The 16,991-nt window shown below is 43.3% G+C and overlaps 2 protein-coding genes across 2 annotated transcripts; one reads left to right on the forward strand and one right to left on the reverse strand.

Annotated features, from left to right (window-relative positions):
- Positions 1-2: 2 nt before the first annotated feature.
- Positions 3-1,062, forward strand: LOC120431184 (deoxyribonuclease TATDN1; the record flags this gene model as incomplete). The annotated part of the gene is made up of 3 exons (XM_052709931.1): positions 3-54; positions 124-721; positions 779-1,062. Coding segments are annotated over 3 exons (762 nt in total), but the record flags the coding sequence as incomplete, so codon positions are not given.
- Positions 979-1,904, reverse strand: LOC120431185 (uncharacterized). The gene is made up of 2 exons (XM_039596327.2): positions 1,411-1,904; positions 979-1,355 (listed from the first exon to the last, which is right to left on the reverse strand). Exons 1-2 carry the CDS (start codon positions 1,783-1,785, stop codon positions 1,167-1,169), a joined length of 564 nt encoding a protein of 187 aa, XP_039452261.1. The 5' UTR covers positions 1,786-1,904; the 3' UTR covers positions 979-1,166.
- Between the last annotated feature and the right edge of the window lie 15,087 nt (positions 1,905-16,991).

The following is a 16,991-nucleotide window of genomic DNA, read 5'->3' on the forward strand; positions in this document are numbered from 1 at the left end:
CATGCGGAACGATTTTTGACTGCGATCCGGCGCTTGAGATTGCGAATCGGGATGGTGAGCGGAGTTTCTCCGGAAGTTTTGCTATCTGATTTTGTCTGATCAAATGATTTTTCTAAAATTTAGAGCGTCTCTTCATGACCGTCGGGTGCCACCCGACGCGTTGCGGAGAGTTCGAGGCCGATCCGGACGGATATTTCATCTCGCTGTGCAATAAAATCGACGAGAACAAGGAGAAGGTCGTGGCGATTGGCGAGTGTGGCTTGGATTACGACCGGACTAATTTCTGCGAAAAGGACGTCCAGAAGAAGTATTTTGAGCAGCAGTTGAACCTGGCGAAGAAGTACGATCTGCCGCTGTTCCTGCACTGTCGGAGTGCGCACGAGGACTTTTTGGAGATCTTGAGTAGAAATTTGGACAAAATTCCGAAACGTGGCGTGGTGCACACGTTCGACGGGACGGCCGAGGACGCGCGGAAGTTGATCGAGCTGGGATTCTATGTGGGCATCAACGGCTGCTCGCTCAAGACGGAGGAGAATCTGCAGGTCGTGGCCGGAATCCCGGACGATCGGATTATGGTCGAGACGGACAGTCCGTGGTGTGAGATCCGGCCGTCGCACGCCGGCTCGAAGCACGTCCAAACGAAGCTGCCCGCGGTCAAGAAGAAGGAAAAGTGGGACAAGGACATGCTGATCGCTGGCCGGTGCGAACCCGTCATGATTCGGTGAGGAAGGGTTGGATTTGGTTGGGTTTTTGGGACTAATTTAGTTTTTCTTTTTAGCCAAGTTTTGGAGGTTCTTGCCTGCGTCAAAAATAAACCGATTGAGGATTTAGCTCAACAATATTACGAAAATACGTTGAAAATGTTCTTCCCGAAGGAAATAAATCAGTAAATGTAAAGGTTTCTAACCACTTGATGATCACGGCAAAAACAGACATGAGTCAAGGGCCAACAAATTGAGTCAGAAAAGTTGAAACAGCTTCTGTAAAGTGACTTAGAACGCATTTAAATTTATTTCAAGCAAGTGCGCGATTTAATCTTTGTTTGAAACATGTCGTTAATGAGTGAATGAATTTATGTTCGTGTGAAGGCAATGGCGCGTCGTGAAGGAAGTTATGCTGTCTCTCTTTCTCTCTGTGTACGTGGTTATTCGAAACCGGAAGTTGGCTTAGTCCCACTTCTTGAACTCGCAACCATCTGGCGGCTTGACCTCGACGGGCTTAGCACCAACCTCCTGCCAGTTGGTGCTCAGCACGGTGCCGCCCGACTCGTAGAAGGACTTCATCATGGCCTTCTTCGTGTCCTCGTTGGCATCGGCGTAAATCTTCCGGAACAGATCCTGCACGGCCGCTTCCCCCTGAAATTCAAGAGATGACATTAAACAATCTACTCAATCCCTACAATCCTCCCACCTCTGGCTTCTCCTCCGCCTCGGCCTTCTCAATGTCCTTCGAGATCTTGTCCCAGTCGTGGTGCGTCTTCTTTGGCGGCAACGGAATGGCCACTTCCGTGACCTTCTTCTCCAGGTCCTCCCAGCGGTGGCCCTCCAGCTTGGCGAGCTTGATTTCGACCTTGCTGGGGTAGGCTTTGTGCGAGCTGCGTTCCACGTTGATGGCGGCCCACAGGTTCAGAACAATGGGCTCGATTCCGTCGGCAGTCAGCTCGACCTTGTCCGGGGCGAACGCGACGGCATAGTTCTTTTCGGTGGCATTCTTCAGCAGCACCGTCACGGTCACCGCCGTGTCCGTCTGGTAATATTCTCGTTTGATGGCGGCGGGGCTGGTCATTTTGGGAGGTTTGCGCGGGCTTTTTTTCGTTCCCTGATGGAGGACACACTTTTTTTTCGCTGCTTCCTGAACAATGGACGTGCTTTTCTGCTGACTGTTTCAATTGTTTTTGATTTCTAGAAAGTACCAATCAGTTATCCTGACGTGTTGCAGGGCTGGGGAAACGTTACTTACGTTACAGAAGTAGTTTTATACCAGTCAAATTTACTAAATTGCACGCACGTTTAAAATTATCCAAACCTACTCGGAAATTAGTAAAGGGGGCAATCTGTGAATTCCACGAAAACTGAGTGATATTCACCCAGATCTGAGTGAAATTCACTCAAATTTGACAGATGCCCCCTTTACTAATTTCTGAGTAGGTTTGGTTTTGACGAAACATGAGTGATTTTGAACACAGAGTAATGGCCTATCTACAATCACTTAGCTTAGAAAATTTCACTTAGCTTAGGAATTTGAATCAATGGAAATGAAGCCGAGCTTCTACAATGGAAAAGTAATCAAATTAAAAACTGACGTATGGTTTGAAAAATTTCAAAATCTACGGTAAGTTGACGTTTCAATATCAAAGGTAAACAAACAACTGCATAGCAACGTATATCAGCCCAGCAAAATTTCTAAGTTGATTGTGGATGACGGCCGTAAGTTGCGTACTTTCCTAAGTAACTACTTTACTTAGATGTTCTAAGCTAAGTGATTGTAGATAGCCCATAACCCAGAGTAACCAGTCCGAAGAAAAGTCATTTAAGAGCGAGTCCACGAGCAAAGCATACCCATCTCGCATCGACCTCACCAATCTGCCTGAAATTTTCAGGGGTTGTTTGTACATATAAAACTAGCATCTGGCCAAAATATGAGCACTCTAGGTCAACGGGAAGTGGGGCAAATCGGGACACAAAATTGGAAGGTTCAAAAACATCAAAAATCTTAAAAAGGCTATAACTTAGGCAAAATTCAATTTAATTCCAAAATTCAAAATGCATCTGAAAGGGCTTGAAAAATGCAACAAAATGCAGGGTAGAGCATCTCAATTGGTTATTTCTAAAGGGAGTTATTGGCATTTTAGTGAAAAAATAGCATAATTTTCAAACTCAAATAAAAAAGTGTTCCATCCAGATATCAACTGGGTTCGACCTGCAGCTTGTAGGAGACATCTGGGACTACCATCTGAGACTGAGAACGCTTTGGGTAAGGCAGTTTAACATATTAAATAGGCACTTTTACTTTTAGTGAATTTTTTTGTTGTAAATTTTTGCTCGGGGGACCCCTTAGATCAAATTTTCTGGTGATAATTTTATTATATTCGTGTTCCTGAGACAATTTCACAATAGAAACATGCATAAAAATGTTTATTTTCATCTATTTTAACCCTTTAAAAAATGAAAGTTAAAAAAATCTTCGATTCACATTTATTGAACATCAAGTTCGTTTCCAAGGATACTAGATGACACCAGAAAAAAAAGCAGCTTCTCAATTTTTTTTAACTTTCATTTTTAAAAGGGTTAAAATAAATGAAAATAAACATTTTTATGCATGTTTCTATTGTGAAATTGTCTCAGAAACACGAATATGATAAAATTATTACCAAAAAATGGGATCTAAGGGGTCCCCCGAGCAAAAATTTACAACCAAAAAATTTACTAAAAGTAAAAGTGCCTATTTAATATGTTAAACTGCCTTACCCAAAGCGTTCTCAGTCTCAGATGGTAGTCCCAGATGTCTCCTACAAGCTGCAGGTCGAACCGAGGATGGAACACTTTTTTATTTGAGTTTGAAAATTGTGCTATTTTTTCACTAAAATGCCAATAACTTCCTTTAAATTTAACCAATTGGGATGCTCTACCACAGACAAACAGACGTGAAACTCTTTTCTATTCCATCGCCAACGAAAACGGTCAATTCAAATTCAAACAAGCAAAAAACATGGATGCCATAGTACCGCAACGAGACACGATCAAGAATGATGTCGCCACCGTACACTTTGACGTTTCTTGAATTGATTGGTTGTGTGTGTGAGCGCGGGATATTTCTGTTTATGCCGCTTGATTGCTGTTGCAGCAGAACAAAAAGCACGAGGTTTTGTGAAAATCAAAGGAAAAATTGCATAAGAACATCGTTTTGATCAAATTTGATTCAAATTTGCTATGAAATGATACAGGAGTTTTTGATACACTAAAAGAACTGTTATTTTGGGAGATTTTTGAATCCACGTTGTTGTTTTTTTGCATCATTTTGATTTTTTGTTGGCTGGCGTCTGGCCAGGTTTGTTCCGGCGTTTCCGGGACCTGCCACGGTTGCGGTCGAAGGAGGCTGTGTGGAGTTTTTCGTGGAGAAGGGGGGTGGCACTAGGAGCTCTGAAGATTGGGTGTTTGATACTGGTCCAAGAGTGCCGAGAGTTGCTGGTCTTGAAGGAGGGAGGAGGAGGAGGAAACAAGAAAACGAAGAATTTCATGTTTTAGCTGTGTCTGTGTGTGTTTGTGTATCGGTGCGTTTGTGTCTGTGTACGTGTGTGTTCCGCACCCAAAAGTCAAAGGGAGAAGCCAAGAAGAAGGAAGGAAAAAAAAAGTTTCTAAATTTAATTAAAGGAAGTGAAGATTGTGGCGTACAGCAAGCACCCTGTAGTAAGAAAGTGCTGGCGTTTTGGGGGCCAGAACCTGAGCAAGAGAGATTTGCGCTGGCAGTGAAAAATTTGTGACGGCCTTGCCGGGGAAACATGGCCGCCGGTGGCCACAACCATTGAACCCCAAAGCGGAGAAGAGAACGTCTACGTCTGCGGAGACGACCGAGAGTCGAGAGATCCGGAACCGCACCGAGAGAGAGAGCGAGGAGAGCGGTGATCGTCGGGCGGAACAACCCGCGCCGGGGGCGGGCATGCTGACGGATCACTTCCGGCGTTGACCAGGGACACGAACGACACCGTGAAATGGGAGTTGTTGTTTTTTTGCATCATCAACTGCGAAAGCAAAATATTCCTATTGAGATTCTCGTTAATTTCGCCACTCCGTTTAAAATAAACACAAAAGTTTTCTTTCCTAGCTCCTCCTTGTTCACTTTAGCCAAGGCCTTTTGACCTGCCTTTGTCACCCTGTACAAATGATGGTTCATGTCTGTTCCGGACCGCGGAGTGGAATCTGCTGCGGAACGCCGTACGAAGGAGGATACCACAATGCAATGTTTCTGGTGCAGCAACTGTTTAATTTGCATTCTTTGACGCCATCACGTGGAACTTTGGCAGCATTTTTCCCGGTAATTTGTCTGATTCAAAAAAAACATACCCTCGAACATAACAATGTTTCATTACATAAACAACATACAAACGTCATTTTTCTTTTGTACACGCTTAATCGGATAAGGGGAAGAGGGTACACTCTTATAGTAGTTTATTGAAACGATGAGGTTTCCGCAACAGGACTGCAGATCGCGCTAGTGTGCAGCCCAATTTTGAATTTTCTTGTGGGGACGATGGATTTTTTAAAAAAATCAACTAAGATTCACGTCTGTTTGTCTGTGGCTCTACCCTGCATTTTGTTGCATTTTTCAAGTCCTTTCAGATGCATTTTGAATTTTGAAATTAAATTGAATTTTGCCTAAGTTATAGACTTTTTAAGATTTTTGACGTTTTTGAAGGGGGTATGCCCTGTTCGTGGACTCGCTCTTAATTTTTTGGCTCCATAAGGTTTGCTGGTAGCAGGCGTGCGATGTACCTGCGATGTACCACAAAGTTGAACCAAAAATCAAGAGGCAGTGGTAACTCTGTCTTACTCTGTGTTTTGAACGTGCGTGTAGCAGAAATGTTGCACTGTTTTAGCAGGATTCTGGCAAAACCAGCTCTTCTAGAATATTTCGTGACTACAGCTATCTACATGCGCATGTATTGCGTGTACGTACACGAAAAAAAGTGAGGTTAAATTTTGTACCAGCCAGCAAAACAAACGGTGTGCTAGTGTGTGTGAGATCAGGCTTAGATAGCTCTATTGGTACGTTCGTTTGAAGAGCCGGTGCGGCACTGAGTGCCGCACTCGTCGAGTGCCAGTTTTGGTTCAAACGAACGGTCCAGTTTTACTCTCAGTTTTTATGCTTGTGTGCGTGCGTGGTGTTTTGTTTTGGTTCAAAAAACGTCAGTCAAAATGAGATCGTTGCGAATTGAACGTACCTTCGCGCTGGTATTAATGGTGTATGTCTCGTATCCTGTCTCAGGAACGATCATTGGAACCCGGAAAGCGGTTCGTAAGAACCTGGAGCTCACTTTTGGTTTGAGATGGCCGTTCTCTAATGAGCTTCAGGTTTACTAGCAAGAGTGACAGTTACCAACGAAATTCCATAAACCTGAAGTTCTTAAAATATTCTTAAAATAATAAAATTAAAAAAAAGTATTTTAGAATTTAAAAAAAATATATTTTTTTAATGATTATATCAATTTAATGAAATATAGGTCATTAATATATTTTAGAATTTTAAGAATTTCTGTAATTTTAGAATTTTATTAAATTTTAACACAGGAAATTCATATTTTTGATTAAAGTTAGATTGAGAATTTTTGGAATTTAAAGATTACAGAAATTCTCAAAATTTATAAATCCAGAAAAAAATTTCCATAAGCATTTAAAATTTATCAAAAAAAAACTATAATTTCCAATAATTGAAGAATATTCGAAAACGCTAACATATCTTAATTCCAGATTCTTTAAAATCACATTTTTTTTATTTTAAAAATCCAAAAACTTTGAAAATTTCCAAAAGGTATAAATTACTGAAGATTTTTAAATTCTAATCATTCATAAAACTCTAAAATTCCAAAAACTATACCTCAAAACAATCCTACAAAATAATTGAGTAAAGAAATTCCTGAAATTCTAAACTTACAGACATTTCTTAAATTCCTAAATAACCTAACATTTCTGAATTCCCAAAAATATCTAAAAATTCTTAAAACTCCTAAAATTCCAGAAATTAAAAAAAAACCTAAATTCCAGATTTTTTAATTCATAATTTCTAAATTTTCTTAAATATTTTATATGTCATGGAATATAAAACTCCATTAGAAAAAAAACTTTAATATTCTGAAGTTCTTTGATTCCAGAAATCTCTTGAATTCTATTATCCCAAAAAAAAATACTGCTTATAATTCCAAACCTTTCTCTGGATTTTTTTATTTTTTAAATAAATAAACATAAATCTATAAATTTACGATTTTTTTAAAAAAAAATTTCAAGAGATCTAAGAGTTAATGTTATTTCAGGTATTTCTGTAATTTTACAAATTGATGATTGTTTTTTTAAGAATTTCAAATATTTTTCTATTATTTTAGGTATGTCTGAATTCATAAATTTTTTACAATATCTGAAATTTTATAATTTTGATTATTTCTGGAACATTGCGAATTATAAGAGTTAATAGAATTTCAGGATTTTTTAGATCATGTTGAATGCTTGAAATTTTTGGGAATATTAAGAACCTATAAAATTTAAGGAAATTTGTAGAGTTTGAGAATTTTAGGAATTTCTGGAATCTTAGTATTTTAGAAATTTCTTGAATTTTTTGGAAGCCTAGAAATTTTAGGAAATCTAGACATTTTAGGAATTTAAAAAAATCATTTATTTCCTAATATTCACAGGAATTTTAATTGGCTTGAGATTTTTAATAATGTATGTTATTTTAGAATTTCAGAAATTTCTTTTTGTTTTTGGAATTATTCAAGAAACTTTAGTTTTTGTTTTTAATTCAAGGGATTTTAAGAGTTTAAAGAATTTTGGATATTGTAGGAATTTTAAGAACGGAAATTATTTTAGGATTTTTTAAAATTCTCGGAAATTATGGAATTTTAGAAATGTAAAGATTTTTTTTTGAAATTTAAGTTTTTTTAAGAATTTCAAATATTTTTCTATTATTTTAGGTAGGGGAAAGTGGGGCAAGTGTAACAAGCTAAGGAAATGCTCGTTATAACCCATTAAAAACATTAAAAAATCTGTAGGATTTTTTAGAATCATCTTATTCCAGGTCTTGGCTGAGACTTTGATGGAACAAGTTTTTAAAAAAATCTGTTTTTTAATGTAAAAAGTTGATTTTAAAATTTTTGATTTTTCGTACGTTCTACTCAACTAGTGGGGCAAGACGAACAACCCGTTGGGGCAAGAGGAACAATGCACGAAACAACATGCTAATTTACTAACAATTGAACTGTTATCACTTAGATACATAAGATTAGAATGTATTTGAAACGTTTCTTTAATTTTTAGATTAAAAATTAATATTTTACTAAAAATTTTACCGTTTTTACGAAAACAAAATATTACTTAGATGATACATAGTAAATTTTCATTATATTCTTATATCGTGTATGGACAATGTTTTTAACAATTGTTTATCAGTTTTTAAGAACTTTTATGTATTTTTTTCACAATAAAATATGTTGCTGCAGCAATTCGTATTTTTTCCATACTAAAAATCCATATGCTACACTTGCCCCACCTAAACAAGATTTTTTAAAAGCTCTCTACAAAAATAACCAAAACATAAATCATACTTTATAATACATGCAAGTCATTGGTAGGGACACTACCGATCTAGGAAAAATAGCATTTTGATAAAATGAGCTTTAAAACGAACCCTACGCCTTATTTTGTACTTTCCAAATATTATAAGGAAACAAAGGCTTTGAAAAAAACTTCATTCAATCTTATGCCCCGTGGCGTTTACGTCGTTTTGGCGGTTATGTGGTAGTAGAATCAGCTAATTGCATTGCTAGCAACAATTCCTCATACTGGAAATAATCAAAATTGTAAAAATTACGGCCTTACGAGCGATTGTTCCTCTTGCCCCATATGGTCGTCTTGCCCCACCTTCCCCTATGTATCCAGGTTTTTAAGCGAAGATGGCGTTCGAATGGTGAACGCCCGAAATGTCAAAATCGCGCAGTAGCACCAACATTAGAAAAAACATGTCATGCCATGGCACACTTTTTTCGTAATGTTGGTACCACTGCGTGATTTTGACATTTCGGGCGTTCACCATTCGAACGCCATCTTCGCTTAAAAACCTCGATAAATTCATAGATTTTTTACAATATCTGAAATTTTAAAATTTTGATTATTTCTGGAACATTCCGAATTATAAGAGTTAATAGAATTGCAGGATTTTTTAGATCATGTTGAATGCTTGGAATTTTTGGGAATATTAAGAACCTATAAAATTTAAGGAAATTTGTAGAGTTTGAGAATTTTAGGAATTTCTGGAGTCTTAGAATTTTAGAAATTTCTTGAATTTTTTGGAAGCCTAGGAATTTTAAGTAATCTAGACATTTTAGGAATTTTTGAAAAATTAATCATTTCCTAATATTTACAGGAATTTTAATTGGCTTGAGAATTTTAATAATTTATGTTATTTTAGAATTTCAGAAATTTCTTTTTGTTTTTGGAATTATTCAAGAAACTTTAGGTTTTGTTTTTAATTCAAGGAATTTTAAGAGTTTAAAGAATTTTGGATACTGTAGGAATTTTAAGAACGGAAATTATTTTAGGATTTTTTATAATTCTTGGAAATTATGGAATTTTAGAAATGTCAAGAATTTTTTTTTGAAATTTATGTTGAATTGTTTTTTTTAACAATTTCTTAATTTTTGTTTGAATTATAAAATTTTTATAATATATTATTTAAATTTTTTTATAGTTTAATTATTTTGAAAAAATTCTTGATATCTTTAGAATTTCAGAAATGTTAATGGTTTTAGAAATTTCATAAATTTTATAAATATTAGGAATTTTAGAACAATACGAAATTTCAGAGTTTGTTCAGTTATCATTTTTTTTATTTTAAATGTTTTAGGAAGTATAGGATTTTGGATCTTGTTATTGAGTAAATTTGGTTTTTTTTCTGCGTTGTTTGGAATTTGCATTTATTTGGATTTCCTTAATTTTTTTTAAATATATTGTAGTTCCTAGAATGCTTGGCATTTTTGCCTCAATTTCAAAATTGTAGATTTATTTGCAGCGACGCATGGTACATATTGCCATCAGGTACTATGGAAAACGTAATGGACGGAACACTTAACTCAATTGAGTTAAGACAAGTTCATTCCGTTTATCCTACTGCATTGTCCCGGGACCACGTTTGGCTGGACTATGTCCACGGCGGGAAAGTCGACTTTCTTATCGCAAAATATTTGAAGTATCCAGTCGATTTGTTTATTTTCTTATTTTTTTTTAATGATCTCTAACATTACACCATATAGTTCAGAAAATACACGAACAGTTTTTCTAATCTTATTGATTCACTGATTCGTTGGAATCGCCGCGAATGTCCGTGATTATCAATTGATCTGGAACGTGGCGCGCCGCATGGCAATCGCAGCGGGTTGGTTCCTCAGTGCTTTCACAACGACTTTTTCCTGTAAATTTAACAATAAAAAATGCTGTTCAACAGTGAAATTTAATTTATGTTAAGAATAAATTAAAACAAGTCATTTTAAGCAGAAGAATATATTTTAAAGCAAATTATTTCACAATTTTATTATAAGCACTCGATTCAACTCTTCTGGTGGCCCTCGAATCCCAAGTCCAGCTACGGTCGGCCCCTTCCAGCACGAGGAAGCGAATGTTGTACAGGTCCACCTTTTCGCGCATACAAGACGTTTCTTTGACTATTTAAAGCGGCAGCCTTCTTTTCGACCATCTTGGCCTCGAGCAGACGTTTTGTTTTTTTTTTTTTCGAAGAATCTGGAATTCCGAAAGAAACTTTAAAAATCCTACCAGCGAAGTAAAAAAATGGGACTCACCTAAACATGTATCACTTGTCTCCGATGCAGTGATCTATGGTGAGAGTGTGCTCCAGCAGCCCGCGCGATCCGCTTGGTACGTAGTCGCCTATCCGCGCGTTGTTGATGAAGGCATGCGCAAAGTTCTCTTCCGCGGCTTCGTCGACCTAGCTGATGAGGATGAGGACTCCGCAGATGCGCGCCTTTGCTCCACCTGGAGCAGACATTTGATGAAGGCGCGGCCTTTGCTCCCGCATTAATCGCTGCTGCTTGCTTGGTCGTTATCGGGAGACATCAAAGCATCTAAATCACAACAGGTGCCGTAAAACGGTGATGTGCATGAAGAAAAAGCAGGAAAATATTTTAATGATATCTTATTTTTAACATAACAGCTTTTCCTTTGCAAAAAAAAACAAACATCCAGAAGTTCAACCCAATCTCTTAATGGCCACGGAACTGGGCAAACATTTTCGGAAGGCCAAAAAACTTCCTCCCTTTTACGCAAAGAACTCCTTCCGGATGGTGACAGACTCAGCAAAAATCATCCGGAAGGCCAAGAAACATCATCCCTCTTGCGCAGGGAATTCCTTCCGGATGGTCACAGAACCGGGAAAACCCTTCCGGAAGGTCATGAAGCATCGTCACTCTTACGCAGGGAAACCTTCAGAATGGCCACGGAATCGACAAACCCCATCCGGAAGGCCAAAAATCATCCTCCTTCTTGCGCAGGGAACTCTTTCCGAATGCTCACAGAGCCGTCAAAAATCATCCGAAAGGTCAAGAATCATCATCCCTCTTGCGCAGGGAACTCCTTCCGGATGTTCACAGAATCGGCAAAACCATCTGGAAGTCCAAGAAGCATACTCCCCAAACCGATTCCGTGGTCATTAAAACCGGAACCATGATAATTAAAAAGATACTTACCGGAATTTTGATAACCGCAATCCAATTTGTCCAATTTTCCACCATTCACACGCGAACAAATCGAAAACATCGAACAGCTGATTTCGATGTTTACAAACATCGTTTGTTGGTGTGCGAGAAACTCGCACGAAACTAGAAAAAAATCGAGTGCGGCACTCGCACTTTCAGTTCCAAGATGGAGGCAAAACTCGTGCGGCACCAGCGCTAGTTTCTTCAAACAAACACTTTGACAGCTCTGAGTGCGGCACTCAGTGCGGAACTAGCCCTCAAACGAACGTACCATATGGTACGTTCGTTCGTTTGACTGAGTGCCACACTCAGAGCTGTCAAAGTGTTTCTTTGAAGAAACTCGCGCTAGTTCCGCACGAGTTTCGCCGCCATCTTGGAACTGAAACTCGAGTGCCGCACTCGATATTTTTTCAGTTTCATGCGAGTTACACGCACACTGACAAATGACGTTCGATCACCCTTACCAAAAATCATGATTTTTTGAGTTCCAAATCCCACTTTTCATACGATTTTTTGAGTTCAGGTACTACAACCATAAAAATGGTTATATGGGTTGAACTGAAAAATTCGTATGAAAAGTGGGATTTGGAACTCAAAAAATCATGATTTTTGGTAAGGGTGATTGAACCAAAACTGGCACCGACGAGTGCGGCTCTCAGTGCCGCACCGGCTCTTCAAACGAACGTATACGGTATACCATTAGATCACGCAGAAAAATATTTTGTAGCCTGTACGAGGTTTGATTCAACAAAAATTTTGTTGAATATAATCAACGCCGATTTTGCGTTGAAACTGTCATGTCTTGGCAACACTGCGCGCCAGGATTGGCGTCACCCGTTCTGCACCACCCTGACTGTGCACGGTGACAGCTGAGCTGCCGCGCAAACCAACAACAACATCCGTCATTCCACCACCAACATCAGAAGGAACAACATCGTGCCAAGTGTTCGTGCTACATATTAACTAGTGGAATAAAGAGTTTAGTTAAGTAACTAGTGCCGTGTTCCTTCTCTCTGCGTCCCGCCTGTCCCTCCTCCCAACCGCATTCACAATAGTTGGCGACGAGGATGAGATTTTCGGAGAAAACATGCGGATTTTCGTTTCGGAACTTTTCGGTGATTCCTCCTGTGCCGGAGGAAATTGCAACGCGTGCTGCTCAAGCACCGGCCACAATGGCGTGGTTACGAATTTCGGAGGCTGCGGTGGAGGCCAAGCGGGACAACATTCTGCAATACGCGAAGGATCAAACTGCCGAGGAACTATCGGTCTTGCATTTTTCGGTGCAGCGGAAGTCGACGAAGCCCCGGTCGACGAATCGAAAAAGCTGCTTTCGTGGGACGGGAAAGTGCTCTCCCGTTCCCGGAGCAAATGCGCGAGTCAAACTGCAACGTACTGCTGCTGCAACAAGGCAAGGTTATCAACAAAGGAGGATTAGATACGCAACTCGCCGAAAACCAAGCGACCTGCTCTTTGAGGTGGACAACCGTTCGACCTGTGCTGCGAACCAATTTCCACACCCGACGTTCGATCCGACCAGAACTTGCGTGGTAAGTTGCGATGCTTTTTGCAACGTGCTGAGGAAAACGATGGTCGATGTGATTTCTGATGGCGATCATCTCACATGGCCCTGGTACGTCGTCGATTCGAAGAAGGCCATGATTGCGGTCAGCAGGACCAATCTGCGGAGGGGCACCTACGCCTACTCCAACTGCTCATGGAGCAACTTGCGCTGGATCTTCCCAGCAATTGCGAAGCGGCATCTGCGCCGCCTTCAAATGCTCTAGGAGCAACATCCGCCGGACGTTTCTGGCAATCTGCGGAGTGGCAGCTGCGCAATTTCCAACCGCTCGAGGAGCAATTTTCGCTGGTCTTGCCCAGCATTTGCGAAGTTAACCTTCAACCGATCAAGGAGCGAACCTGCGCTGGACGTGCCCAGCAACTGCGAAGGATATACGAAACCCTTCAAGAGCTAACTTCTGCCGGACGTGCCCGGTAATTCTTTTTGCGGAGAGGCAGCTGCGCCAACCAATCTCCAACCGCTCATGGAGCGAACCTGCGCTGGATGTGCCCAGCAACAACTACAACCTACTACTGCTACTACTACTGCTCACGGAGCAACAACCGCTGGACGTGCCCAGCACCTGCTACTTCTCGGAGAACAACTTCCGCCGGACTGCCCGGCACCTTCAAGAATTCGGATACGAACATGCACCGGACGATCCCGGTACCTGCGGTCGGACTGCCGATGTCGTCCAAAGCCCCCATCCTACGGAAGCTTCTACCGGGACCGATGAGCGGAACCAGAAGTTCACCACAACGGAGGGGAGAGCTGTCATGTCTTGGCAACACTGCGCGCCAGGATTGGCGTCACCCGTTCTGCACCACCCTGACTGTGCACGGTGACAGCTGAGCTGCCGCGCAAACCAACAACAACATCCGTCATTCCACCACCAACATCAGAAGGAACAACATCGTGCCAAGTGTTCGTGCTACATATTAACTAGTGGAATAAAGAGTTTAGTTAAGTAACTAGTGCCGTGTTCCTTCTCTCTGCGTCCCGCCTGTCCCTCCTCCCAACCGCATTCACAATAGAAACAAACCTTGATTTTCTCATTTCCACAAAAATCTTTTGTTGTGAGTCGTGTGGTGTTCTTCGGGGGGATCAGTGTGTGACCCGACGCGCGAGAATCCGCGAGAAAGTTGTGAAGATTTCTGGAATTCATTGAAAAGAAGTTCGCGTCGAGGCCTTAGAAGTTGGGCCATCAGTCGTGTGGTGTTCGTCGGGGGGATCGGTGTGTGACGTCGCGCGCGAGAATCCGCGAGAAGGTGGTGGAAGATTCTGGAATCATTGAAAAGAAGTTCGGGTCAAGGCCTTGGAAGTTGGGCCATTAGTCGTGTGGTGTTCGTCGGGGGGATCGGTGTATGACGTCGCGCGCGAGAATCCGCGAGAAAGTTTTGGAAGATTCTGGAACCATTGAAAAGAAGTTCGCGTCGAGGCCTTGGAAGTTGGGCCATCAGTCGTGTGGTTCGTCGGGGGGATCGGTGTGTGACGTCGCGCGCGAGAATCCGCGAGAAAGTTTTGGAAGATTCTGGAACCATTGAAAAGAAGTTCGCGTCGAGGCCTTGGAAGTTGGGCCATCAGTCGTGTGGTGTTCTTCGGGGGGATCAGTGTGTGACCCGACGCGCGAGAATCCGCGAGAAAGTTGTGAAGATTTCTGGAATTCATTGAAAAGAAGTTCGCGTCGAGGCCTTAGAAGTTGGGCCATCAGTCGTGTGGTGTTCGTCGGGGGGATCGGTGTGTGACGTCGCGCGCGAGAATCCGCGAGAAGGTGGTGGAAGATTCTGGAATCATTGAAAAGAAGTTCGGGTCAAGGCCTTGGAAGTTGGGCCATTAGTCGTGTGGTGTTCGTCGGGGGGATCGGTGTATGACGTCGCGCGCGAGAATCCGCGAGAAAGTTTTGGAAGATTCTGGAACCATTGAAAAGAAGTTCGCGTCGAGGCCTTGGAAGTTGGGCCATCAGTCGTGTGGTTCGTCGGGGGGATCGGTGTGTGACGTCGCGCGCGAGAATCCGCGAGAAAGTGGTGGAAGATTCTGGAACCATTGAAAAGAAGTTCGCGTCGAGGCCTTGGAAGTTGGGCCATCAGTCGTGTGGTGTTCTTCGGGGGGATCAGTGTGTGACCCGACGCGCGAGAATCCGCGAGAAAGTTGTGAAGATTTCTGGAATTCATTGAAAAGAAGTTCGCGTCGAGGCCTTAGAAGTTGGGCCATCAGTCGTGTGGTGTTCGTCGGGGGGATCGGTGTGTGACGTCGCGCGCGAGAATCCGCGAGAAGGTGGTGGAAGATTCTGGAATCATTGAAAAAAAGTTCGCGTCAAGGCCTTGGAAGTTGGGCCATTAGTCGTGTGGTGTTCGTCGGGGGGATCGGTGTATGACGTCGCGCGCGAGAATCCGCGAGAAAGTTTTGGAAGATTCTGGAACCATTGAAAAGAAGTTCGCGTCGAGGCCTTGGAAATTGGGCCATCAGTCGTGTGGTTCGTCGGGGGGATCGGTGTGTGACGTCGCGCGCGAGAATCCGCGAGAAAGTGGTGGAAGATTCTGGAACCATTGAAAAGAAGTTCGCGTCGATGGCGGGGGCACACTGTGGGCGCGATCAGCGTGTGGTAGGGGCACTCATATATAGATCTGGTGAGGTGTGACGGGCGGGCAGGGCGGGAGTGGGGGGGGGTGGGGAGGTAGGGGGTGGGACGCGAGAAGGCCGGGGCGGTGAGAAAGGGGTGTGTGAAGGGGTGGGTTGTCGGGAGAGTGGGGGATCGGTGCAATGTGGAAAGGGGATAGGGGGGGGGGGAGGGGGGGGGAGGGGAAGTGCGCGGGTCAGGGATCGTGGAGAGGTGGGGGTGGGAGAGTGTCTGGTACGTGTGGGGGTTAGGCGTCGGGGAGGGGATTGGTGGCGGGGTTCGGTGGGGGGGAGGGGGGAGAGAGAGGGGGGATGGGTGGAGAGGAAGGGAGCTGTGGTGGGGCGGGGGGGAGGGGATGGGAGGGAGGGAGGGGGTAGGGGGGGAGGGGGGGGGGAATTGGGGGAGGTGATGGGGAGGGAGGGGGGGGGGGGGGGTGGGGGATGAGGGGATGAGGGGAGGAGTGGGTGGGGGGGGGGGATAGGATCGAGGAGCGGGAAAGGGGGGGGTGAGTGGATACATACATAAGGATAGTAGGAGGTTGGGTTTTTGGGGGAGAGTGGGGTAGGTATGGGGGGGGGGGGGGGGGGGAGGGGCGAGAAGCCGCGAGAAAGTGGGTGGAGGAGCTGGAGTTCACGGATTAGTGGCTTCGCCGGCGTCGTGGGGAGAGGCGGAGGGCAGGGAGTTTGGGAAGCCCTGCCCATAGCAGTCGAATTGCTGCTCGGTTTGGCACGACGGCGGTAGAAGTGAAAAATCGCGAGGGAGGCATTCTCAGGCCTGCGGCGAGTAGCGGTTACTGTATAGCTCCGGAGGGCGACGGGGTTATGGGTCACTTTATCCCTGGGCCATATCATCCAACCAAGATGAATCCGGACCGCCTGGGCCGGCCCCGACGAACGCGAGGCCCCCGCTTCCCGTGATGCTTGGAGGAGAGGCTGTGATTCCAGCGGCACAGGCGTGGCAACAGGGAGAGAGGCGACAGACTCTAGGGGCGTGGGTGAGTCTGCATCTTCAACGAGCGGACGTGGTGACATGCCTAGCCTTTGTTTGAGCGGCGGCTCCTTATGGAAGTAGGGGCGCCGGGTTGGGACTTGAGGCTGAGATCTTCAGGGGGGGGGGGATACAGGGAGGAGGAATTAGGGCTCCACGTGGTGTGCGGATGGCTGGGGTGGTATCGGTGTGGTGGTAGACATAGTCGATGGGTGGGGCGTGGGGGGGATCGGCGTTCGATGAGGTGAACGGAATTGTTAGCTGCTCATTGATGCATGATCCACACCATGCGCATGCGCATGCGCATGCTCCACAAATTTTTGTTGTTATTGGACTATTATTTGCGTTGATAATATTCATTG

Source organism: Culex pipiens, chromosome 3 (genome assembly GCF_016801865.2).
Source record: "Culex pipiens pallens isolate TS chromosome 3, TS_CPP_V2, whole genome shotgun sequence".
Lineage (NCBI taxonomy): Eukaryota > Metazoa > Arthropoda > Insecta > Diptera > Culicidae > Culex > Culex pipiens.

Bases quoted from the DNA above. Each gene is read 5' to 3' on its own strand.
- LOC120431185 (XM_039596327.2), bottom strand. From the start codon at position 1,785: ATGACCAGCCCCGCCGCCATCAAACGAGAATATTACCAGACGGACACG. The intron at 1,356-1,410 runs GTGGGAGGATTG...CTTGAATTTCAG, and splicing joins AGGCGGAGGAGAAGCCAGAG to GGGGAAGCGGCCGTGCAGGA.